Source organism: Brassica napus, chromosome C9 (genome assembly GCF_020379485.1).
Source record: "Brassica napus cultivar Da-Ae chromosome C9, Da-Ae, whole genome shotgun sequence".
NCBI lineage: Eukaryota > Viridiplantae > Streptophyta > Magnoliopsida > Brassicales > Brassicaceae > Brassica > Brassica napus.
This window is the reverse complement of record NC_063452.1, coordinates 59,512,365-59,536,609: the sequence shown is the minus strand read 5'-3', so window position 1 is coordinate 59,536,609 and position 24,245 is coordinate 59,512,365. Positions and strand designations below refer to the sequence as shown.

Here is a 24,245-nt window from a genome sequence, read left to right as displayed (position 1 = left end):
CACCAATGAGGCAATGATCAAGAAAGTTTGTAAAATTCAATAAACTAACAATGTTTTGTCGCTCAAACATTATTAGATTCTACTTGCTATACGGTCAGTTTGATTTTGGGGTTGGTTGATTTAATTACAGAGATACAACAACACTCACTCACTTCCTTCCCAACCTAACCAAAAGAGCCTCATGCTTTGCAGCTGCTACTGCTTCCGCAGCTTTGTTTGCAGCTTCACGCTTCATTGCCCTTTTGGCTCGCCTTCCCGTTGCGGCACTGCTACTAGTCTTCTCCTTTGGCTCACGTGAGGAAGAAGAGCTGGAGGATTCAGAGGCAGAAGAAGCTTGGCCACCACCTCGGTGTTTATGCTGGGCCGGCCTTACTTCTTGGCGGCCTGATCTGACAAAACCATTGTCACCCCACCTCCTGTTTCCTAAACGAAGACTTGAGCCGTGCAAAAACTCGTCAAGATCATCATCATCATCATCTTCCTCCTCCTCGTACTCAGGTGGAATGTCGAAATCGTAATTGTCAATGTCGTTGTATGAGACCCGCTCCACTGCTTCAAGTGGCTTAAACCAGGATGCTCTCAGGAGGAGGCATACGCTCTCCTCGAACATAAAATCTTCCAAGCTGCAGTGAAATATAACAGACAAGAGTTAGTTTCAAAGGAAGAAACATAGATAAAGATAGTCAAGCAAATGGAGTTAACAATGTAAATGAAGATTGAATATTTTTTACCTTCCATCAAGAGCGCGGTGGACATTGAGAAAATCAAAAGGATGCTTACACTGTGGGCAGGTGTGTATCTCTTTGTAACTTGCCCAGCGGAGGATGCACGTCACACTATATATACATATAGATAGACATGAATCATACCCCTCTTAAAAACGAAAAGATAATCTCTATGTTAGTCCTACTTCAATACTAATCAAACAATACTTTATCTGCACACAGAACCATATGAAAGAACCAAAACGTAATAAAAGTTTTTTTTTTTTTATATAAAATGAAGCAAACACCAAAGCCCACTAAACTGATCTGACCACAAAGAATAACTCACTCGGTATCGTACTATACCAATATAAGAAGATCACTACTGATTAATCAAATCTGGATTAACCAAAAAATGGAATCAATCAAGCAAAAACATACCAGTAAGCATGTTCACAGCCTTTAACCATAGCAGTTTCTTGAAGAGGTATAGTATCCAAGCATATTGCACAACACCCGCCATGGTTCCCGAAACTCAGCTCATTGCTCACTAGTTCAGCCTTCTTTCCATCCTAACACACAGAAAGACCGCAGCTTGAATCAACCTCGTGAACTATACTAATAAGAGCAGATTAAATCATCAACATCACCTTAAAGATTATTTGTCTGCGATATAAGCACATGGAAACTAAGATTGTAACGGGAAACAGAGAAAGTAATTCAACCGAAGATCCAAAATTTAAGCTCAAAACGAATATCAATCAAATCCAAAAAGGAAAACAGCTAAAATTCAGGAGAGATTAAGACAAAACCTGATCTACAGGAGACACAATTTCAGCTTGCTTCACATCATCAACGATCTGGATCGAGGAACTCATGGTTCGTTCGGACAGCTAAAAGAAGAGGGGTCGGGATCCTCCGCAGTAACCGCCCAAGGAGATTGTAAGATCAGAGAGACAAGAACCCCCACTTTGGGCCCACTTTAACCTAGCGGTGTTAAATTTAACGATTTTTGTTTTTTTGTTTTATTTTGGAGATCTCGCGGCGTTTGCAGGAGGAGGTGCAGTGACGTTAGGTTTCCGTCAACGCGTCTTTGTCTCCCACGTGTATCGTTCCCATTAAACCTTATCATTATAACATCTTTATTGGGTTTAAACGAATTGGGCTTGGGTTGCGAGCGAACCCATGATAATTGGACCTTACTGTTTGTCCAGAAAAGAAAAAAAAATATCTTTTTTTTTTTTGTTTAAAATTCAACATCGGACAATAACCCTAAACCTCTTATGACTGGAAACCCCTCAGGATTGAAAATTAGATTTTGTCCGGTGGAGAAGATGGGAGCAGAAACGGTCGTGGAAGCTGAGAAAATTGACGACTTGCTCGAGGTCTGCTGTCCTCTGTTCCTTTAAATCCATCCCTTTAGAACATTTATTCGTAAATAATTGAGTTTATTGTGTGATATAGGCAGCTAGATACAATGATATAGATGATCTCAAAAGCTTGGCCTTTGATGGTGTCTCTCTTAACTCTCGCGATTCCCAAGGCCGAACAGGTTAGTTTTTTGCCAACTCTCTATAATTAAATAAAAAAAAAGTTCTTCACTTTATTCGAATCACTAGCTCCTTCTTCTATAAATGCCATTGCTTTGATCATTATTTAAAAGACACAGCCTTTTACATTTGTATGATCATTGATTCAATTCTTGGGACATTGGTTATGTTTAATGTTTTCGATTGTCTTCAAAGCGCTTCATATGGCCGCGGCGAATGGACATATGAGTATAGTGGAGTATCTCATCAGTCAAGGAGTGGTAAGAATCATCATAACACCAATGGTTTTTGAGATATGGTCATTTAGTCTGAAAAAAAAAAGATATATTGAGGATTTGGTTTTTTTTTTTTTTTGGTGAGCAGGATATTAACGCTCTGAACGAGGAGAACAATGCTCCTCTGCATTGGGCTTGTTTGAATGGCCATATCGAGGTAACAAACCTTCCATCACTCACTTTTGAAAGAAGTTTTGCTTCCTGTGTAACTAAACTGGAAAGCTACTTGCAGGTTGTGAAGAAAATGATCTTGGCAGGAGCCAGTCTTAGTCTTTTGAATCGGTTTTTTGTCTCTTTTATCTTTTTCTTCTCCATCTATAGGAGGAGGAAACTAAACTGAAGCCTGGATAATTTTGTAGGTACGAGCGGACTCCCATGGACGAAGCTATTGGTGCAGGGAAGATGGAGATTATAGATGCTATCAACACAACTGTTACACAAATGGAACTTGAAAACACCACTGTAGCCTGACTTTAATGGCGTCTTCCTAAATGCTTGTTGTCTCTCTCTCTCTCTCTGTAGTTTACAGCGTAGTTTTTATAATGTGGAAGTTTTGCGTTGTTATGTAGACTGATGGTTAGAACTGGAATCATCTGAAATCGAATTCTACCAAAAAGATTATTGCTATCATTGATATTTCAAATGGATACAAGCTTAAGCGTTAATGTTTTAAGATTCTCCACATCATTTTGACTAAATTAGGCTTATATTGGATCATTTTACAGAACAATGTTTCCTTCTTGGCCAATAAATTCTCAGCCCAAAACGTTTACCAACAATCTTGAAGTTCATATACCATGTTTGCTCTATTTTCGGTATACACACTCCCTAGTCGAAGAAAACGACTCTCAGGTAGTGTAGAACAAAACGCTTGTACTCTTTTCAGACCAAATCTTATTGTCAAAAGTCAAAAACATTGATTTGAAAGCTCTTAAAAAACATTGCACCAGTGTTCCATTGTTTCCACATGTTTGCTTAGTATACGAATCAACTACGAGCTATTTCTCACAACAAAATGATTTAAGCAAACTCTCTTATCATAAATCCATCCAACAGATTAGAATAAGACGTAAAAGTGGTCATCTTGACTTTCGGTGCTCCCCCCAATTCCTTCTTTTTTTAACATGTGCGCAGTTCACACCAGTCATTCTGTTGGATGGTAGCAATTTTAAACAAAGTAAAAAGTTATAGTTATCCAGTTTTGGTTTAGTACGAAAGGGAATGAATCTCTCTTTAATTAGCAAATTCATGCACCTCTTAATTTACTTACTCGGCATCATTTGTTCTCCATTGTCACGTTGTCTCTGCACATGCCTTTCACTTTTATCAAACATTTTCATAGTCTTTACATCAGAGCTATTATAATAAAAGCCATTAGCAAACGTTTTCACAGTTGGCAAACAAAATCATTTTGTAAACCTTTCGGCATAGACTCGTTCCTGCTGCTGACGACCTATCCATGTCTCTTTATGATATATATACTTTATTTTGTCGGAATGATATATAACTTGAAAAATGGTTTTTGTCGTCAACAAATTTCACGCTCATTTTCTTATTGTCACATTCAATTTGGGAAAAAGGTATGCTATGCCTATGTATTTAAATTTACTAAATGTGTTCCCCCAGAAACCAACCGGATCAGCTGATAGGATTTATAAAAAAAAAACGAATTTGGTAAAAAGGTATGCCATGCTTATGTATTTAAATTTAATTGATTACAAATAGAATGAAAGTAAAAATATATATATAGTCTTGTGTAGTTACAACCTTGTAATCCTTCTCTTAATCAATGAAAGTGTTTAAAAAAAGGTACTTACAACCTGGGGCTTCTGTATATCGCACGGGCTGCTTTGACGCAAGCTTGCAATCGTTTCAAGGACCGTATACAGTCAACGGTTTTTATGATTTACGAGCCTGGTGATCTAACTGAAATAGTGTACTTTTTATGTAATAATGTTTAGTTCGTTTTCTGATGTTAATGGGTTTCATTTCATCCCCAACAAAAAACATTGTGGTTGAATTAGTGACTATGTTTTGTACTATGTTTGTGTGATGATTGACTGAATTACTGCACTTTTGTCTTATGTTTGTACTTTGTTTTATGTAGTATGGATTGTACTAAATGGAAACGGGCTTCCAAAGTATCATTGTGGTAAATGCATGAATTATAAGAGTAGTTTATAGTAACTTTCTAAAAATATTTATTTAGTTATATAGTCGGTGACTCGGTGTCACATATTGTAGATTTGAATGATTACACTTTCATGTCACACATGCATGCTACATAATATCGTACTTTTCTTAAAATTATATATTTATACTTGTCCTCCACAAACCACAATCTTTAAACCTTTATAGTTATTAAGTTATGGTCCTTATGGATCGGCCAATGTGTGATGTTGTACGAACAGAGATTATGTTCATCATTCACCATACTCCACAATGACCATGAACACATATATATTTGGTTTTAGTTCTTATGAGATCCATCTTCCACCGGTTAACAAACATGCTCATCAATTTTATACAAATGTAACCCATAAACATACATATATTAATTTTGTTCAAAAAAAAAAACATACATATATTAATAGAAAGATCTGCGCTAGATATTATTTATTTTGCGAGGGTGGACGAATATAGCGTTCGAAAGTTCAAAAAGCCTAAACCCTATAAAGCCTACGACAACGAAGTCGAATATATTAATATTTGTTTGTATGGTGGAGTGTTTGAAGGAATATATTATTATTATTTTGGCTTTATTCGTACATAAAGCAAATCGTAAACATATATGAGCGGTGAATTAATTTAGGTTCGAAATATTCAAATTCGCATTCAGTTTAGAAATATATATATTTAAATGTAGTTCTCTCAAGTACAATAATTGGTTTCGCCAAGTGTCTTCATGATTAAGTGTATTTTATTTCATCAAACAAACACATTGAAATGCATTTTGTATCCAAAACAAGAGTAAAGATGTTCTGATCTTAACAATTTAATGGGGGTTATCTATGGTTTAGCGTAATAGGTGCATGCTCATATCAACTTTGTAGACTGCATAGTTGTTTTTGCTATTAAAAATTTTACTTAGGAGATGTTTTAGTAAGATGTAAATGTGAAGTCTGTAGAACTAAGCCCTTTGTCAAAAAAAAAAGCCTCTAGAACTACGTTGTAATGCTCAGTATTTCAAAATATAAATTTTGAATTCGAATAACTATCAAAATGTCAGTGATCGAACCTATATGCTATATATACAGTATACAGTGCACACCAACCTGCCTAGGTTGTAGCCACAAGATTACGAAGTCTCCTGCGTAATTAAATCCAAGTCAGCGAGAAAAGTAACACAAAAGTGCAGGGATAGGCTCAGTGAGTCAGTTTATAGCAAAAACAGCTTTTGAGCCCTAACAATTAGGATGGGGAATAAGTTGAATAATATAAAGGATGTAGAATTTAATTTGGGATTGGAAGAAAATCCAATTTTTTGATAAAAAAAATAAATAAAAAAGTTACAATGAAGTAAATACCAACTAGATTTTTACTTGAAATAACTGGTACAATAACATGGTTTGACGAGAGTTATTTTTGGGTTCACTCCTTAGGATATTCTTCTAGATTTACATAGGATTTTATTATTTCAAATTCGATATTTTTTAAAAAATTAAACAAAATATTATCAAGTTATATATAAGGCAAATCTCCAAAATAACACTTTTCTAAGTTTATATCACAAAAATAGCACTCAAAAACTAAAAGGACCAAAATAGCACTTTTCTAAGTTTATCCTTTGAAAATTTTAATTTTTTTATTTTTCAAAATTTGAAATCTTATCCCCAAAACCTCATTTCTCAACTCTAAACCCTAAACCCTAAACTCTAAACCCTAAACCCTAAACCTTAAACCTTAAACCCTAAACCCTAAACCCTAAACTCTAAACCCTAAACCCTAAACCCTGAACCCTAAACCCTAAACTCTAAACCCTAAACCCTAAATCCTAAACCCCACCCTTTAACTCTAAACCCTAAGTTTGTGACTTTTGATAAAACATTAAGTGCTATTTTTGTGACTTTTGACCTTGAGTGCTAGTTTGGGAACAAAAACTTGATTTAGTGCTATTTTTGTCTTTTTCTCTTATATATATTATGTTTAAAAAAAAGTAAAAAAAAAATAATAGTTACAGAAATTTTTTTAAAAAAATATATATTTTTAACGTCGCCGGCAAAACACTAAACCCTAAATCCTAATCCCTAAACCCTAAACCCTAAATCCTAAACCTTAAACCCTTAGGTAAACCCTAAACCTTTGGATAAATCCTAAACTCTAAATAAAAAACACTAAACACTAAATCCTAAACCCTAAATCCTAAACCCTTGAGTGTTTTAGTGATTAGTGATTTTGATTTAGAGTTTAAGATTTATTCAAGGGTTTAAGATTTATTCAAGGGTTTAAGATTTATCCAAGGATTTCGGGTTTATGGATTAGGTTTTAGGGTTTAGCGTTTTGCTGGCGACGTATATTTTTAATTACTACTATTTTTTATTTTTTATTTTTATTTTTTACCTTTTAATTTTGAAAACATAATATAATTTGATAATATATATATATATATATTTAAATATCGAATTTGAAATAATGAAATTCTATTGGTTAGGTTCATCCTTGTACCCCTAAGCGGTGAATCAAGAATAAGTCGGTTGATAAATGATACTATTACAATAATATATGGTAAGTATATTTACGTTTTTCTACATATATTATTAACATGTACAATTACTTTAAAATTCGTGGAGAAATGCATTGTTTTGTATCAGAATTCAGAAGAAATAGAAACAAAACAATTAAAGACCGTAACAATATTTTTTAAATAACAACTTTTCTCCACCAATTAAGGTAAAAAAAAGGCATCTGCCAAGAATGTTTGTCGTAGCATTAGTAGTACTTCGTCCACATGGACAATTCTTTTGTATCCAACCCCATTCGCAAAAAGAAAAAGAAAAACATCAAGATTAGGAAATTGTTAAGATAGTTTAACCGTAAAAACCCCCTGAACCACCACCACCGTATACATTTGGCGGCGGATCAAGATTAGGCTGTGAGGCAACAGACACTCCGTTATTGTTATCAGCTCCCCCGCCTAAATGCAAGTCTGACATATTAGGAAAACCTTCTTTAGGTTCAAGCCCTTGATCATACAAGAAGCCTTTAAAGACATGGCCACCTATTTTCACCACCGCCTGGTATGCGTACTCGTCGTCCCCGTCCTCCACCGCCGTGACTCTCACACACTTGAACACAGCCGCGGCCCTAACCTGCCCCGGCCAAGCTTCTCTTGGTCCTCCATCTTGCGCATATAAAACATCATTACTATTCGTTATCACCAAATCAACATAATTGTAACCACTGTTCACTAACATCAAACATTCACTTTTCACCAATACAACTGATTTAAATTCAATGCAACTTTTTGTAACATTAAAATGGTTGAAATAAATCAAATTCCTATATAACCTAAACCGAAAATTAAAAATATCTAACCGATCTACACTATGTTATGTTGTTACCTCATTCTGAAACCAAAACCTTGATCAATAACATTAACAATCAACAAATGTTAAATGCATATATATACAATTATGAATTTATGTAGAGATTATGTGCATACAAGTTAATGTAACGTAAACATACCTCGGCGGCTGGAGCTGGTATCGAAACTCTGAGGAGGCGTGTTAGAAGTTGAAGTATGAGAAGTGGCTTGTTGTTGTTGTTGAGACCCAACGATCCTCAGCTTCTTGGTCCCCGAGGAGGTCGACGCGGTGGGCATGACCTGCCGTTCTCTCCTACGAGCCGCAGAGACCCACGTGCTCTTCACGTGAGTCGAACAATCAAAGCCACGGCTCTTGCAGCACGTCCTGCACCGCCTCTGCTTGCATTCCTTCTTCGCCTGGTTTCCACAGTCTTGACACGTGGCGGTTCCCGACGCGGCCGAGCCAGAGCCTGAGTTGTTCGAGCTAGACGCCACCGCCGTCTGATGAGCACTCTTGAAGTGAAGATACTGCGTCTGGTTGCTGTTGTTGTTCTGCCATCTCCGGCTGTCTCCGAGGAAGTTAATGTCGGTGTCCTCCACGTTTTGCTGATGCGGCGGAGCCGCCGTGAGGAGAGGAATCATTCCAACGCCGAGCGATGCATTACTGTTGATCTGATCGGATCCAGATACAACTCCGGCGTTCTGGTGGTGGTACCCCGGAGCAACAAGGTAGACGTCTCTTAGACCGACCATACCCATCTCCGCAGCCGCCGGCGACGACGGGAGGCCGTAACGGACAGAGGATCCGAGAGGCCATGATGGAACGCCGGCGGCGGCGGAAGCTGAGGCTAAACCACCGTGGGCGACAGATGGACCAGCATTAAAGCCAAGAGAAAGATCCTCGGTGGCGCGTGAAGATGTCGTCGTCGTAGCCGCCCAGTCGGTGAAGGCACCGGAATCCGACGTTGGTAGATTATGCCTCCTCGTCGTTGCCACAGCTGATTAAATCAAAACCCTAACCCCAACAGATTATATATTAAAAAACAATAACTCTCTCTTTGCTCACAATAGCTTCAATGTACATAACCCATAAACCTATAAATGCTTCTTTCTTTTTCAGAAAATCTAAAATAAAATCTGTGATGTAGAAGAAGAAGAAGAAGAAACTGCAATCTACTGTCACTAACTGATATGTTCTTGTACTCTCTTGTGGATCTTCTCTTGCCTCTCCCTTAAAAACAAACTCTGTGATGATGTATGTTTTGTTTCCTTCTTCTAGATTGTTTCTTTCTTATTCCTGTCTCTCTCTCTAATAATAATCAACAAGGACAACTGCAGAAAGATAGAGGAAAGTGAAAAAATAAAACTTATGTTTTTCTTTACCCTTTTTGTTTATTTATTCTGGTTATTACTTATTCATGTTTTTAATAATAATCACTCAAAGAAATGGCACATGATACCTTCTTTTCATTTTCTTTTGGATTCTAGCTGAAGTTTAATTTTTAATGAGTATCTTAAATATTTTCTCTGATTCTTTATCAGATGACAAAGTTCACCACCAGCGCTCGTGCGCGTGGCTCCACTTGCGCGTAAACCATTCTCGGATTCTGTTTCCTGACGAACCGATTGTAACCGGTTCACTCTTTTAGGTACCTTGTTCGGTATACCACAAAATCATGGTAACTTATAACCTTTATAGTGTACGTAAATCGTTTATGAGGGCATATCTTTACTCGAATTATCATATTTTTACGTACGTTTCAAAAAAAAAAGTCGCTTTATGTTTTTTTTATTAATATAAAGTTTTTAAAGGAGAAAATTTGGTTTGAGTTATGCACGTGAAAGAAGAACACTTTCAATAAAAGGTTCGCCGGCTCCCCTCCACGCTTTGCGGCCGTCGAATCATTGCTTTTTCTTTTGAGCTTAGCTCTTTGAGCCCTTTATGGGGACTCTTTGTGCTAAACTACATAAACCCACGGTCCTTTATTTAACACGGCCTTAAACCCATATTGTCTTATGCTCCATCCGTTTTAATATATATGATGTTTTAGAATAACTATTTTGTTTCAATTTACATGAAATTTTGAGTTTTTAAGATTAATTTTTAATTTTATTAGAATTTGTTCAACCAATTAGATTTTACGGTCTTTTGGTTAACTGATTTTAAAATTATCTGATTTTAAAATTATATTTTTAAATATTTTTTTAGAGAAATGTAATTTTTTAATCTTTGTGCATTAATATAAAACATCAACTATCATGAAACTGAGGGAATAACATATAAGTATACTTTTGTGCTCTACTTCATAAATTTGAAGACTTATTTCCACATATATTGTTTGCACAATGGAGATAAGTTTCAGTGACTAATTTGTCTCTTCAAATATGTAGTATTTGTTAGTGTCACTGACAAATATGTTTGAATGTCATTAGGGTTATCAAACAAAATACACTGCAAAATAGAGTAAAAACAAATCGCCAGTTCAATATTTTTCCCCATATCAGTCAATGAATGGTCCTCTTTTTCTATCTTAGTCGCTTGCTCTCATTAATTTTAAAACCTTTGGAAATTAACTCTTGAATACGAGATTGTATGAGTGATTGTGAATGATGGTATTTCGAAAGAAAACCAAAAAATTACAAGGATCTTACGGAAGTAAAAGGAAGAAAGTATAACATTCTGAAAATAAAATAAAATAAAAGCATGTAACAGTAATATTTATGACAAAGTAAAAGAAAAGGAGCAGATGGCACGGGGCTCAAGGGAAGAAAATGTTTAACAAGGACCAATAATGGAGGAAGTCGAGACAAAGACGAATGCTTCTTTGCCTAATCGGCGGAAGGTGGCGTGTTGTCTTACTTCTCTCCGACATGCGTTTTCCCCACGCGCCTAGTTTCACCCCTTCTCTTTTATTTAAGAACCGGTACCCAAACTGGCAGCCGGTTCATGATTACGATTTGACGGTTTGGGTTTTGGTTTTATGTGGGATGCTTTTTTTTTTTTTTTTTTTTTTTTTTTGGCAAAATGTTAAATATATTATACTAAGTTTTAGGGTTTTTGACAGAAATTACAAGATGACTTATTGCACAAGTGCAGAAAAATAATCTAAACAACAAGCTTCAATACAAGAACATAAGCACGTTAATGGTGAGAGATGAAGTTAGAGCAACGAAAGGCAATGAGGCAAGCTCAAACCAGGGAACCAGGAGCGGAGCGGGAAGGCCCGACGGTTGCCACGAGCCCGAAAGAAAGGCCTCCTCAAACCTTGAATGCAAGGTGCTTACAGCTTCCTAGAGACCCACCGAACACAAACTAGTCCAAAGAATCACAAGCACGAACCGACTCTCCACCCGACACGAACAACGACCGACGGCACGAGGTAGTGACACAATCCGACGATGTCATCGTACGAAAGGAAGACTCGAAGATTGCTGCTTCCAAATCCGCCTACCGTGACCGTATACACCCTTTTAACCGAAGGTTCATATAGAACAGAGGGACCGAAAGGGTACACACCTCCGGAGCAGCTAACATCGAACGAGAGCACAATACGAGTACCCAATTGACAGCCCGTCACTAATCAAAAACGATCACTACAACCCACATCAAAGCAATAGTACCTGCAAGAAGCACATGGAAGAAAAACAGGAGCGATGAGCGCCACACCACCGGCAACACAGGCTTTGAAGTGGAGCGCCGAAGCTAACCACATAGCGTCGCCACCGGAGAAAATCAAGAGGAGAGTCGAGACCCAACCTCAGAAGCCTCCACGCAACCCACCAGAGACCACCAGTGGAAAACAAAACCCTAAACTTGAGCCCAGAGCAGAAAGCTCAAGACCGGACCTCCGAGAAGAGCCCCAACCCCACGACAGCCACGAGCCACACTGAAGGAGGAGGAGAACCCTTGGAAGAGACCACTGACGACCCACGCGCCGCCTGACCTGAAGAGCCAAACGAGATCTGGAAAATCTCACCTGACAAAGACCACAACCGAGAGGAGGGGACAAGTGCAACAAGGTGAACGCCATCCTCAAGCACCACTTACCGCACCGAGAGCCTCCTAGATCTACGACGTGAGCTTTGGATCTGGACCGGAAGAGGTTGACTCGTATAGCTGCCCTCCGCCGCAAAACAGAAAAGACTACAGGGAGAGTCGAGGAGAAGCGGAGACAAAAGGAGGTAGGCCTCCGACGACCGCGAAAGGAGGACGCGGCGGCCGCCGGAGCACATAAAAGATGAGAAACGGCAAACTTTTTAGAGAGCGGTGAGAGAAAATAATTTAAGAGAAAGAAACGCGTTATTTCTTTTGGTATTTGTCGGATGCTTTTGGAAGTGAGTAAACCTTGCAATCGGGTTTTGAGTTTGTTGCACCTTCATTATGAGTTTTTTTTTATCAAACCAACTTGTATTAAATTTAGAAGAGTTTAAGCTCCATTACAACGAAGTTACAAAGAGCCAAATGGAATTCAAAACATATAAACCTAAGATAAAATGAAAATCAAGCTCGGCTTTAGTCCTGTGTTGAAAGTGCATTTGCACATGACCTATTTTATTTTTTTACTTTTTTAGTTTAGCTTTGAGCCCCATTTTAAAAAAAATTTGTACGAAGAAACGAGCTTCAAAATTTTGTAACACATGACCCATTTTATGTTTGAGACGGGCCTGATGAAAATACAAATCACAACAAGTAAACATTAGAAATTGCATCACAACGGTTTTATAAATTTTTTGGAAGATTGCATCTCGTGAACCCTGAGAGTCACAACCACTGCACTAAAGACAAGGCAGAACTGTAGTCCGGAGGAAAATCCTTGCAATACCAGCCACATATGTTCATCCGATTCAGTCTATACATAAAACAATATTAGGAAAAGAGACTGCTCCAAACAGGAGGCAATCAATACCCGCCATAACCATATTCACCATCCTACAAATCACAATGATTTTCTCTTTTAACTACCACCAAGAAGAATAACACATAAACACTGCACCACAAACCATGTTGAATACAATAATAGGACTGCATACTGTAGTAGGGAGTTGCATCAACGTAACATAAAGAACTAATAAGACGCACAAAGATATAACCAAAGGACACTGAGTCCATCAGTACATTACCAACTAAAACCATAAACCACAAATCCAGAATTACCCACACATCTAGCATTTCATCTGATTCAAAAGAATAGGAGTAACCCAAAGAGTAAAGAGCTAAGGTGGACCTGGACATCTATAAGCAGATGGATAAGAGGAAGGCTGGAATAAGAGCTGGGAGAAGACTCATTCCCGAGCTGACAAAAATATGACTTGTATACCACAAGAAAAAAATGCCAGTAGACAAGATAGTGTCACCAGTGAACACAAGAGCAGCACCACCATCACTGAGCTTACTCGAAATCCTTGAAAAATTAAACATCAGATCTAGGACTTTGAGTGGCTTGTGAGAAGAGCTGGAGGAAGTGACGAGGAATCGAAGAAAAACGAGGTTGACGAAAGCGTCTAGTAAATCTGGAGGTTCTGGTGGCTTGACGAGAATCTAAATTTTATAAAATCAATTATTCGATGAAATTTGAATTTTAATTTGAATTGTTACTCTATAAAGCAACTGTTGTATCTTAGACATCCGCATACTAAAACAATAAAACCTAACACATGTAGAAATTGCGAGAGAATTATCCTGTATTATCACTTTTTTTGTCCGTAAACACCTGAGTTTCGCTCTAAATAGTTAACAAGATGGTCGATGCATTCTTTGGTGCTAGTTGGAAAAAATTCCATATTTAGATCTGTCAATGGGATATACAGTCCACTATGTAGTATAAATACGTTTTCCAATCAATCGGATCAGCCGATAAAATAGATTAAAAAACGTATAGGGTAGGATTGAATCTTGAAAATGCCGAATGCCAATTTAGAGGGATTGCATGATTTTTTAAGTCTCTAAATAAAAAAAGTGCAAAACCAATTAAAATATACATCCTTCCAATATTATAAAGTCACCTGAGCTGACAATAAAAATGCATTTTATTGGCAATAGGGAAAATTTAAAGTTGAAACAGTTGCCATCGTCATTTGGAGGCATTACGACGAAATAGAAGAATAAGTCGTGAATTGTTAAAATTTATCTTATCATTAATTCATTTTATAAGACTATCAAATGAAGCCAAATAAAGTATATGACATAGCTCAAATTAATTGTCATGCGACGCAGATTTGAATTGTCAAGGATGAACCATGTATCATAATATTCATATCTACATGTTGGAGTCGCAAATTAACAGATTAGATACTTTATTGAAATACTACACAAACATGCAAATTGTCAACTTGTTCATGCATGACGACTAGCTTGTAACCAAACAATACAAACCAAACATCCAACTAACCACTCTAATACTTTTTTTTTTCCTTTTTTTTTAATCTTTCCAATTTTGACTAAACATATACAAAAGAGAAATAATAATATGTTTCATGACTTGATCAATTCACTTCTTGTTGCCTCCGAACAATCCCCAAGAACCTTAGTGGAGAAACCCTAATCTCATGCTCAGAGATCGTCTGCAACTTCGGCGACCATACGTGTTCTCTCGTTCCAACAAGCTGATCATAATGCTTCTTTAACTCGGGAGAATTACAAATGTCCTTGCTTTCAGCACAATCTATTATTACCTCGTCTTCGCTGATGTTTCTCCTTTTGCATATAAGACTCATGATAAAATGAGGAGAAACTTTTATTAGAATCTTCCCGTTTAGTCCCTTTGAATACTCGAACGGTGGTGGACTCGACGGGGCGGTGAAATTCAATGGCGGTGGTTTAGTCGAGGGAGCATTTTCGAGACTAGAGTTGAAGATGGAGATACACGAAGTGGTTAAGATTCTATAGGCGAAACGTTCGATTGGTAAGACGAAATAGGTTTGACCTGGGATGAGATAGTCGTCCATGGCTAGAGCTGGAACCGGACGGCCGATGAAGAATGAATCTGCATGGCACACGATTTGATCAGGAAACTCAAACATGATTTCTCCAGCAACATGTTTCTTGGAGTCGCGTAGGGTTTTGGTGGATCCGCACTCAAAGAAAACTATCGTGACAATTGCTTGGCGCCTACGGATTATTGGGAAACAATAAATGATTAGAGAATTTTTCATATTTTTGCAGAGAGAGAGAGAGAGAGAGAGGTTTGTTTTTGAGTTTGAAAGCTATGGATTGTCGTATTGTAAGAGATCCGATTTATAGAGGGACTTGTATTCATGGTCTTTGTGTTTTGTTTATAGCCAAAAGGTAGCCACTTGAAGGAGTTGACCTTTTGATATGGTCAAACACTCCAGGATTTGCCTATGCATTTCATTTGATCAGGCCGGTTCTTTGGTCAATCCTCTCGGCTTTGATCCTCATCTCCTTTTTTTTCTCAGCATTAAGCTAAATTTTATAATGTTTTTATTATAATTATTACACAATAGTCGTGGAAGTGGTTACACACAATCACACAAACATTAATCTTATCAAGGGGTTTTATATATTTCATTACAACACGTTGAGCTCGTGATTTTTTCTTATGACAACTGTGCCAAATGACGAATTAATATAATTAATGGTCCAGATTCATACTCCCTGATCTCATCTGTTATCCATCATTTTCCTTGTTTACGTTGTCAATAATCATTGAACATATCGCCGGCGCCAGAAATATGGTTTAATGCAGTTCACCACTTGAACCTTTGAAAATTATGGTCTTTGTATTTTCACACTAAAGGCAACAACTTGAACGAACGATGGTTATTAAGGGTTGTAACTTGTAATTAATGAAACGTTGCATACTTTCTTTGTATAACCAAGTAAAAACCAAAGCCCAAAGTTGATCAAATGGAGAAAAAGTGAGAAACTCTTATTATTAGTTACATTGATTTTAAAATTTTTAGTTTATTTGATTTTTTCTTTAGTTCCTAATTTTGAAGAAAAAAGACTTTAATTTTTTGTTTTATAATACCAGATATATGTATCATAGCTTTAGTAAAATAAAAATAAAATAGCAGATATCATTACATGTGTGTGGTTGACAAACCCAAAAAGAAAACAAACATTGTAATGGGCCTCCAATATTTTACCCAAAAGGATGAAGGATGATGTCTGCCGCTGATGTTTCCAAGTTCATAGGTAAGACACGGGCCTCCTCATTAAACCGCGCACAAACAAATTAATACATACTAGAGCTTGACCCTCACTGTGCAGATATTGATTTTTATTTTTTATAAATTATATAAAGACATTTCTAAACAAATAAATTATTTGGATATTTTGGATATTGATTTATCCTATTGATGTTATTTTAAGTTGTTGACCAAATGTTTGTTATTTCTTTGGAATGTAGATTATGTTGCAGGATGTTGAGAATCATGCATCATCAGGAGATTGTGCAACTCCTTTCTCGAAAAGAAAAGAAACTGATTCAGAACGGGCAGACATAACATCTACTTCAAAGAAGTTGTGCATTCCCACAGTCAAGACTGAAAAATCTAAGATCGATTAGTTTTTTCGAAGCTGAAAGACTACCTATGTTTCTTGCTGGCCTATACCTATGTTTTTTGCTTTGAGTGTTTTTATTTTAGTTTTTTGCTTCCGTTGTTTGTTTCTGCACTTTTATGTTTTTTAATAAGTGGATTTTAAGTGGATTTTTTGTTCTCTGATCTTTTATAATAAAGTAGCCTTTTTTTCTTAGTTTATATTTTCTATAAAGAATATCATCAACTAACTTTACTAACCAAACAACTTAGCACATTCTATTGTTAGTCTAACTAAAGTTAATCTATAAAGCAATAATACATATAAACCCATTATTCTAAAACGCATGTTTTTGTTAACTACTTTTACTTTGGCATTGGTGCTTTTGTGTGACAAATTCAGGATTAACTTTTTTATTTTTCATCTTTGGACTGAATAAGCATATTGACAGACCCTGTCTTGAGCAGATACTCAAGAAACATTGGTATGGGACCTATAATTTTATACATTTGAAAGCTTACAATTTATACTGTTTTTTTGTAACAAATGTAAGAATGGATCCTAATCAAATTGCAACATAATAAAACCTTGAATATTTTTTTCATTAGTCTATAATATAAAAAGAGTAAATAGATAATTTCTAGGATTGATAAACTTTTGCAATCTTGAAAATATTGTAAATTCACTTTTAATTTCGTAACTAAAATTTTTATTGTCATTTTGGGTCCACATTTTTGGTTTCGTATTGGACCCGAAATATCTGAGGACCGGCACTGCATATTGAAGTTCTTAGCTCTGGAGAGTTTCAGCTACATCACATTTTATGTCCAAAATCGGGGAAATGTTTATCTGTATTCGTTGCATCTTGTGTGGTTGAAGAATTTTGGGCCACCGCAAACAAAAGAAGAAGAGATAAATAAAGAGAAGAATATTATTGGCTACTCATAAATTTTCCAGAGTGACACTCATGACTAGTAGTAGTACACTTTTGATATCTACATCATTATCACTATTATTATTTTACTTTCCTTTTGTTAACATCAAAACTTACACGTAGCAGCGCACTAGCATTGGAAGATTTACGATAAACTTGTCAAGAAGAACTTGATCTATTCCAGTGAAGTAAGGCTACACCACACCACACCACACCACCATCTTATTCTATATGTAAAAAAATGTTAATACGAGCCCAACTCCAATTTCTTGAGTTGACAACTTTTTTTCTATACAACAACATCACATTTCAATTTGCGTGTGTTGATTAAGACAGACCAAATTTAACTAAAAACTTAAAAAAAGTGAATAATAACACAAAATGTGAATAATACACCAATGAAAATAAAAAAAAAGCAAAAAAAAAGGAGAAGACTTTAGAATCCGGCTTTTGCTAAAAGTCAGTCCCTTGCTTATTCGGATCGATCTACTCGAGCTGAAAAACACAGTTGCGAGGGAAGTTAGAGTCTTGATTTCGAGATCGAAGACGAGCATAGGCGAATGTAGATAACATATAGTCTCTCCAAAGTTTTCGCATTTGAGCTTGTTAGAGTAAAGTGGAGGAGGAACTTGGCTGAAGAGTATTTGTTGTAGTGTATGTCGAGAAACGGAAGCATGGCGTCGGATCTTAGCAGAGCTGGTCCTGTCGAGAGAGACATCGAGCAGGTTTTGATTAATCCCAAAGTCTTTAATCTTTTTTTGATTAGCCTGTGATTTCATTTTGCTAGTAACACTTTAACAATTCAAAAAAGTTCATTCCTTGGATACTAATTTCACCATTCAGCCTGGAGTTTTCATTAGATGCAATGGTTTTTGTCTCAGGCTATCATTGCACTAAAAAAAGGAGCTTACTTGCTCAAGTATGGAAGAAGAGGGAAGCCTAAGTTCTGCCCTTTTCGTCTTTCTAATGTAAGCCATCTTTCGTTCCATTTCCTAATATCTCTTGTCAGCTTTGATATTTTATTGTCTAGTTTTTTGTTTTCTTTCTTTCTTTCTTTCTTTCACACAACTTTAGTTTTATATCTAGCTCATTGTTTTGGTTATTAAGAGGTAGTTGCTTGTAACTTTCAGGATGAGACTGTTTTGATATGGTTCTCCGGGAAGGAGGAGAAACATCTCAAGCTTAGCCATGTTTCTAGGATCATATCTGGACAACGCACTGTAAGCTCACCCATGTTTCCTCTTTTATGATCTTCTATGCAACTTTTCATCTGACAGTTACCTGAGTCTGAGCTCTCTGATTCTGATATATATCAATTTTGTCTCTCTTGTAGCCTATTTTCCAGAGGTATCCTCGTCCAGAGAAGGAATATCAGTCTTTCTCTCTAATATATAGCGAGAGGTCTTTGGATGTGGTGAGGTTTTCTTAAAACCATTTGCTTTATATATTTGCTTCCACTATAAAATAATCACCAATTCACTCGCAATGTCACTGTGGTTATTTAAGGTTAATTAATCTGGTGGTAGGATTTTATTTGGTAGATCTGCAAGGATAAAGATGAAGCTGAGGTGTGGTTTAGTGGTCTTAAAGCATTGATTTCACGTTACCATCAAAGAAATAGGAGGACTGAATCAAGAAGTGATGGGACACCATCTGAAGCTAACAGCCCAAGGACATATACCCGGAGAAGCTCTCCTTTGCACTCTCCATTTAGTAGCAATGACAGTTTGCAGAGGGTACTAATTTTTTTTTTCCTTGTACACTTTTGTGCATATTAATACTAAAGACGTTTTCATTTATCTTTCAGGATGGTTCTAACAACCTTCGTATTCACAGTCCATTTGAGAGCCCGCCTCAGCTTGACAAGGCGTTATCGGAAATGGCATTATACGCAGTTCCTACAAAAGGATTTTATCCCTCAGATTCTGGTACTATTTCTGTTCATTCCGGAGGCTCAGATAGCATGCATGGGCATATGAGGGGTATGGGCATGGACGCTTTCAGAGTTAGTATGTCAAGTGCTGTTAGTGGCTCGAGCCATGGCTCTGGTCATAATGATGGAGATGCATTGGAGATGTTTTCATCTGGGGAGAAGGCATAGGAGACGGTGTTTTGGGCGGTGGAAACCGGAGAGTTGGAAGTTCGTTTGACATAAAGATGGATTCCTTATTGCCAAAAGCTTTAGAATCTACAGTAGTACTTGACGTCCAAAATATAGCTTGTGGTGGACAGCATGCTGTCCTTGTGACAAAACAAGGAGAAAGTTTTTCTTGGGGAGAGGAATCTGAAGGCAGGCTTGGCCATGGGGTTGATTCTAATATTCAACATCCAAAGCTCATCGATGCACTTAACACCACAAATATTGAGCTTGTGGCATGTGGTGAGTTCCATAGCTGTGCAGTTACTCTATCGGGGGATTTGTATACCTGGGGCAAAGGAGATTTTGGTGTTCTTGGACATGGAAATGAAGTCAGTCACTGGGTCCCTAAAAGGGTTAATTTTCTGTTGGAAGGGATACATGTATCATCCATCGCTTGTGGACCTTACCACACAGCAGTCGTGACATCTGCCGGGCAGTTGTTTACTTTTGGTGATGGGACCTTTGGTGTTTTGGGCCACGGGGACAGGAAAAGTGTTTTCATACCACGGGAGGTTGACTCTTTGAAAGGTCTCCGCACTGTCCGAGCAGCCTGTGGTGTATGGCACACAGCAGCTATTGTGGAAGTCATGGTTGGTAGCTCGAGCTCGAGTAATTGCTCTTCAGGAAAGCTCTTTACATGGGGTGATGGTGATAAGTGTCGTCTTGGTCACGGTAATAAAGAACCAAAACTTGTGCCTACCTGTGTTGCTGCTCTTGTTGAACCCAACTTTTGTCAAGTTGCATGTGGGCACAGTTTAACGGTTGCACTAACAACATCAGGCCAAGTCTATACTATGGGCAGTCCTGTCTATGGTCAGCTTGGAAACTCGCATGCTGATGGAAAAGTTCCAAATCGTGTCGAAGGTAAGCTTCACAAGAATTTTGTCGAAGAGATTGCATGCGGAGCTTATCATGTTGCAGTTTTAACTTGGAAGACAGAGGTTTACACTTGGGGAAAGGGATCAAACGGTAGACTTGGTCACGGGGATGTAGATGATAGAAATTCCCCGACATTGGTAGAGTCGCTCAAGGATAAACAGGTGAAAAGTATTGCCTGTGGAACTAACTTCACAGCAGCTGTCTGCATTCACAGGTGGGCATCAGGGATGGATCAGTCCATGTGTTCAGGTTGTCGCCAGCCCTTCAATTTCAAGAGAAAGAGGCACAATTGCTATAACTGTGGACTAGTGTTTTGCCACTCGTGCAGTAACAAAAAGTCTCTGAAGGCTTGTATGGCACCGAACCCGAACAAACCATATCGAGTGTGTGACAAGTGTTTTACCAAATTGAAAAAGACCATGGAAACTGATGCATCGTCTCATTCGTCTCTGAGTAGAAGAGGAAGCATTAACCAGGGATCAGCAGATCCCATTGACAAAGATGACAAGTTGGATTCTAGATCCGATGGACAGTTAGCTAGATTTTCATTGATGGACTCCATGAGACAAGTGGACAGTCGGAATAAGAAGAACAAGAAATACGAGTTCAGTAGTAGCCGTGTGTCGCCTATACCAAGTCGAAGCTCTCAACGAGGTGCGCTTAATATAGCCAAGACCTTCAATCCAGTATTTGGGGCGTCAAAGAAGTTCTTCTCAGCTTCTGTTCCTGGTTCTCGAATTGTGTCTCGAGCAACTTCTCCAATTTCAAGACGTCCGAGTCCGCCTCGTTCAACTACACCAACTCCCACTCTTTCAGGACTAACCACACCAAGAATTGTGGTGGATGATACTAAGAGAACCAATGATAACATAAGCCAAGAGGTTGTTAAGCTAAGATCTCAGGTAAGTTTCTTCACCATCTTTTGTTTTTTCTCTTATTTACATAAAACTTGTCACACGTTTCTTTGCTACAAAAAGACAGTTGGTGAGATTATGATACTTTAATTACTGCTTCAGTTTCTCTTTATCATTGCTTCTTTGCTAACAAGTAAATAATCAGGTTGAAAGTCTTACAAGGAAGGCACAGTTCCAAGAAGTTGAGCTGGAAAGAACAGCCAAGCAGCTCAAGGAGGCGTTGGCAATCGCTAACGAAGAAACGACAAGATGCACGGCCGCAAAAGAAGTGATCAAATCACTCACCGCTCAAGTAACTTCAAATAATATGATTCATGCATTTACGGGTGTGATTTCTTACGACTGATTATAAGCATCAACGAAACTATGCAGCTGAAAGACATGGCTGAAAGATTACCCGTCGGAACAGCTCGAACTGTGAAGTCTCCTCCTCTGTCTCTTAACTCATTCGGTTCCAGCCCTGGTCGCGTTGACCCTTTTAATATCGTAAACCGACCAAACGGTCAAGAACCCGAGCTAAATGGTGTCAATACCCCAATGTTTTCTAATGGGACCACTACACCTGTATTTGGAAATGGCGAAGCAAAGAATGAAGCAGAGAACGAGAAGGAATGGGTTGAACAAGATGAGCCTGGTGTCTACATCACTCTTACAGCCTTAGCAGGAGGTGTTAGAGACCTCAAACGTGTCCGTTTCAGGTACAATCATATCTTATTTCCCCTAAAAAGAAACAATCACTTGTAATTTTTTGCTGACTCGACTGTTGTGTGTTTATAACAGCCGGAAGAGGTTTAGTGAGAAACAAGCGGAACAGTGGTGGGCAGATAACAGAGGAAGAGTCTATGAGCAATACAATGTACGAATGGTTGACAAAGCCAGTGAGGAAATGCCTCGTTGAAGCTCTTTAACACCAGCCACTTCTCATATTTTGCAACGCCCGAGTCAGGTGAATGCAGAATCTCGGGATATAACAACAGATCTTACTATATATATAGAGAGAAAATTAGATGTTCTTAAAAGTGTTTTACGTGCTTGTTTCACTGTAGTTTGGGGGCATTGTGTGGTGTTTGTTGTGACAAGGTTGTAAATGCTTTGTGGTGCCCCATACTGTAAATTCTATAAGAATACATTCTTCTTACTTTTTAGAAACAAATACTGTGTAATGGGTTTCAATAAAAAAAATTGTGGATTCATTACAACATCTGGAAAGTAAAGAGTAACTACAGATTACGATCCCAACAAGAATCATAGGTACAAGTAAAACTTGAACTCAGGTTGGTGTCTTCACTCTTCATCTTCCACGAGCTTGAATTCTACAGTTTCAAAATGCCATGGCAAAGGCGATGAAGGTAAAGATGAGTGGTAATGGATGGGGGAGTCTGGTGGTGAGGGCCACTGAGTTGAGCATCCCATCAAATCTGAAAACTCCTCCATTGGTATATCTTTAAGTTCATCCCAAGTGTTGCTGCTTTTGTCATCCACCTGAAGCGCAAAGCAAGTGAAAAGAGTCATAAAAGTTACTCAAAACCAGAGATCAATCAGGAGAGCATTGATGCATATAGTTAATCATACCTCTTCTTTAATATCGTGTTCCTCGATGTTGGTATCTAAAAAGCAGAACAAATTTAGAGCAATGGAAGCATAGACAAAAAAAAAGAAGGATGACAAGTAATGATTACCATGTGCATGAAGGATGATGTGTTCAGATAAGTAACTATCCCACTGGTTTTGATGTTGCTCAATGCATTTGCGGTGATCATGCAAGTAACCTTCCTTGGCTATGTCAAAGTCCACTACTTCGGGACTCTTGTAAGTCTTGGAAGAAGCTTGAGGTTGCAACTTCGACTTGTTTGTAATATCATGGAGAGCCTTGCGGCTTACAAAACCCGCCCCGTATTTCTTTGGAGCTGCGAGGGAGCTCTTACCTTTTCCCGCAGCAACAGACTCTTCAATGTTAAAATATAACCAAAAACAAGATTTAGGAGCATAGTCAAGAGGGGAACCAAGTGATATGGTTTCAGAACTACAAAAAAAAACAAAACATACAAACATTGGAGATTTATTTGCTTCCCTCCTCATATATATATATATAACTACATAAAATCATCAAGATAAACGAAAGTTCCATGATTGATTGAGCAGACATTTTCAAGCTTGTGAATTTGACGCAGTTAAAATGATGATAAAACATATACAACAAGATGAATTCAAGAATGTATTCTAAGCAAATAAGAAGAATCTCTTCCTATTTCATATATCACTAGAAATAAACTGACAGAAACAAAAAAAAAGGGGAAATGTAAGAAACGTTACTCTTTCCACGGGCCACCAATGCATTCTCGTCCTGAAAAATCAACTGCCCACGAACAGTTGTGCTCGCCATACTCTTTCTCACTACATACATACATACACATCCCAATTTGGGTAGTAGATTCAACATTAGTAAGAGATAAATTGGACCCAATGTATGTATACTGATATTAACATTTTAATCAAACCAAACTTTTAAGAGCTCACCAGATTTCGATGAACGAATAAAGGAAGCCTCCCCCCCCTAAAGGAGCGATTGAGAAAGAGAGAAAGTGTTGCTCTAGAAGCAAGGATTATAGATTTGGAATCGGTGGGAAGATAATACACAAACGGGCGGCATAAGATTGGTTAGAATCAGATCTAGGGTTGTTCTTGAGGATTTTTTTCAAACGAAGATAAAGAGAGCGGATTATTTTTAACGTTCAAATGTAAATGAGTTTCTATAATCGGTCCGGTCCGGTTAGGAGATTTAATATGTCCGGTTTAGTTCGGAAAATTCGGGTAAGCTTCTT

The 24,245-nt window shown here is 37.7% G+C and overlaps 5 protein-coding genes and 1 pseudogene across 7 annotated transcripts; 2 read left to right on the top strand and 4 right to left on the bottom strand.

Annotated features, from left to right (window-relative positions):
• Positions 1-14: 14 nt before the first annotated feature.
• BNAC09G44420D lies at positions 15-1,801 on the bottom strand. Of its 2 annotated transcripts, XM_013865369.3 has the most exons (4): positions 1,517-1,801; positions 1,146-1,276; positions 732-836; positions 15-623 (listed from the first exon to the last, which is right to left on the bottom strand). In XM_013865369.3, exons 1-4 carry the CDS (start codon positions 1,580-1,582, stop codon positions 149-151), a joined length of 777 nt encoding a protein of 258 aa, XP_013720823.1. In that variant the 5' UTR covers positions 1,583-1,801; the 3' UTR covers positions 15-148. The 2 variants fall into 2 exon arrangements, with proteins under 2 accessions (XP_013720823.1, XP_022565327.1); XM_022709606.2 differs by lacking the exon at positions 1,517-1,801 and having other exon boundaries at positions 732-873; positions 1,146-1,281.
• An 83-nt stretch (positions 1,802-1,884) lies between these two features.
• Positions 1,885-3,159, top strand: LOC106424502 (ankyrin repeat-containing protein P16F5.05c). Of its 2 annotated transcripts, XM_013865267.3 has the most exons (6): positions 1,885-2,089; positions 2,169-2,256; positions 2,450-2,514; positions 2,618-2,686; positions 2,762-2,811; positions 2,889-3,159. In XM_013865267.3, exons 1-6 carry the CDS (start codon positions 1,988-1,990, stop codon positions 2,998-3,000), a joined length of 486 nt encoding a protein of 161 aa, XP_013720721.1. In that variant the 5' UTR covers positions 1,885-1,987; the 3' UTR covers positions 3,001-3,159. The 2 variants fall into 2 exon arrangements, with proteins under 2 accessions (XP_013720721.1, XP_022565359.1); XM_022709638.2 differs by lacking the exon at positions 2,762-2,811 and having other exon boundaries at positions 1,937-2,089.
• A 4,208-nt stretch (positions 3,160-7,367) lies between these two features.
• LOC106424569 (protein LATERAL ROOT PRIMORDIUM 1) lies at positions 7,368-9,424 on the bottom strand. Its single transcript, XM_013865330.3, has 2 exons — positions 8,215-9,424; positions 7,368-7,870 (listed from the first exon to the last, which is right to left on the bottom strand). Exons 1-2 carry the CDS (start codon positions 8,810-8,812, stop codon positions 7,557-7,559), a joined length of 912 nt encoding a protein of 303 aa, XP_013720784.1. The 5' UTR covers positions 8,813-9,424; the 3' UTR covers positions 7,368-7,556.
• A 4,821-nt stretch (positions 9,425-14,245) lies between these two features.
• LOC106424619 lies at positions 14,246-16,085 on the bottom strand. Its single transcript, XM_013865382.3, has one exon. The coding sequence runs from the start codon at positions 15,203-15,205 to the stop codon at positions 14,537-14,539; it is 669 nt and encodes a 222-aa protein (XP_013720836.1). The 5' UTR covers positions 15,206-16,085; the 3' UTR covers positions 14,246-14,536.
• A 1,791-nt stretch (positions 16,086-17,876) lies between these two features.
• LOC106424618 lies at positions 17,877-22,622 on the top strand (annotated as a pseudogene).
• BNAC09G44370D (protein PATRONUS 2) lies at positions 22,577-24,178 on the bottom strand. Its single transcript, XM_013865383.3, has 5 exons — positions 23,941-24,178; positions 23,737-23,817; positions 23,103-23,369; positions 22,996-23,030; positions 22,577-22,905 (listed from the first exon to the last, which is right to left on the bottom strand). The coding sequence occupies exons 2-5, from the start codon at positions 23,804-23,806 to the stop codon at positions 22,708-22,710; spliced, it is 570 nt and encodes a 189-aa protein (XP_013720837.1). The 5' UTR covers positions 23,807-23,817; positions 23,941-24,178; the 3' UTR covers positions 22,577-22,707.
• Between the last annotated feature and the right edge of the window lie 67 nt (positions 24,179-24,245).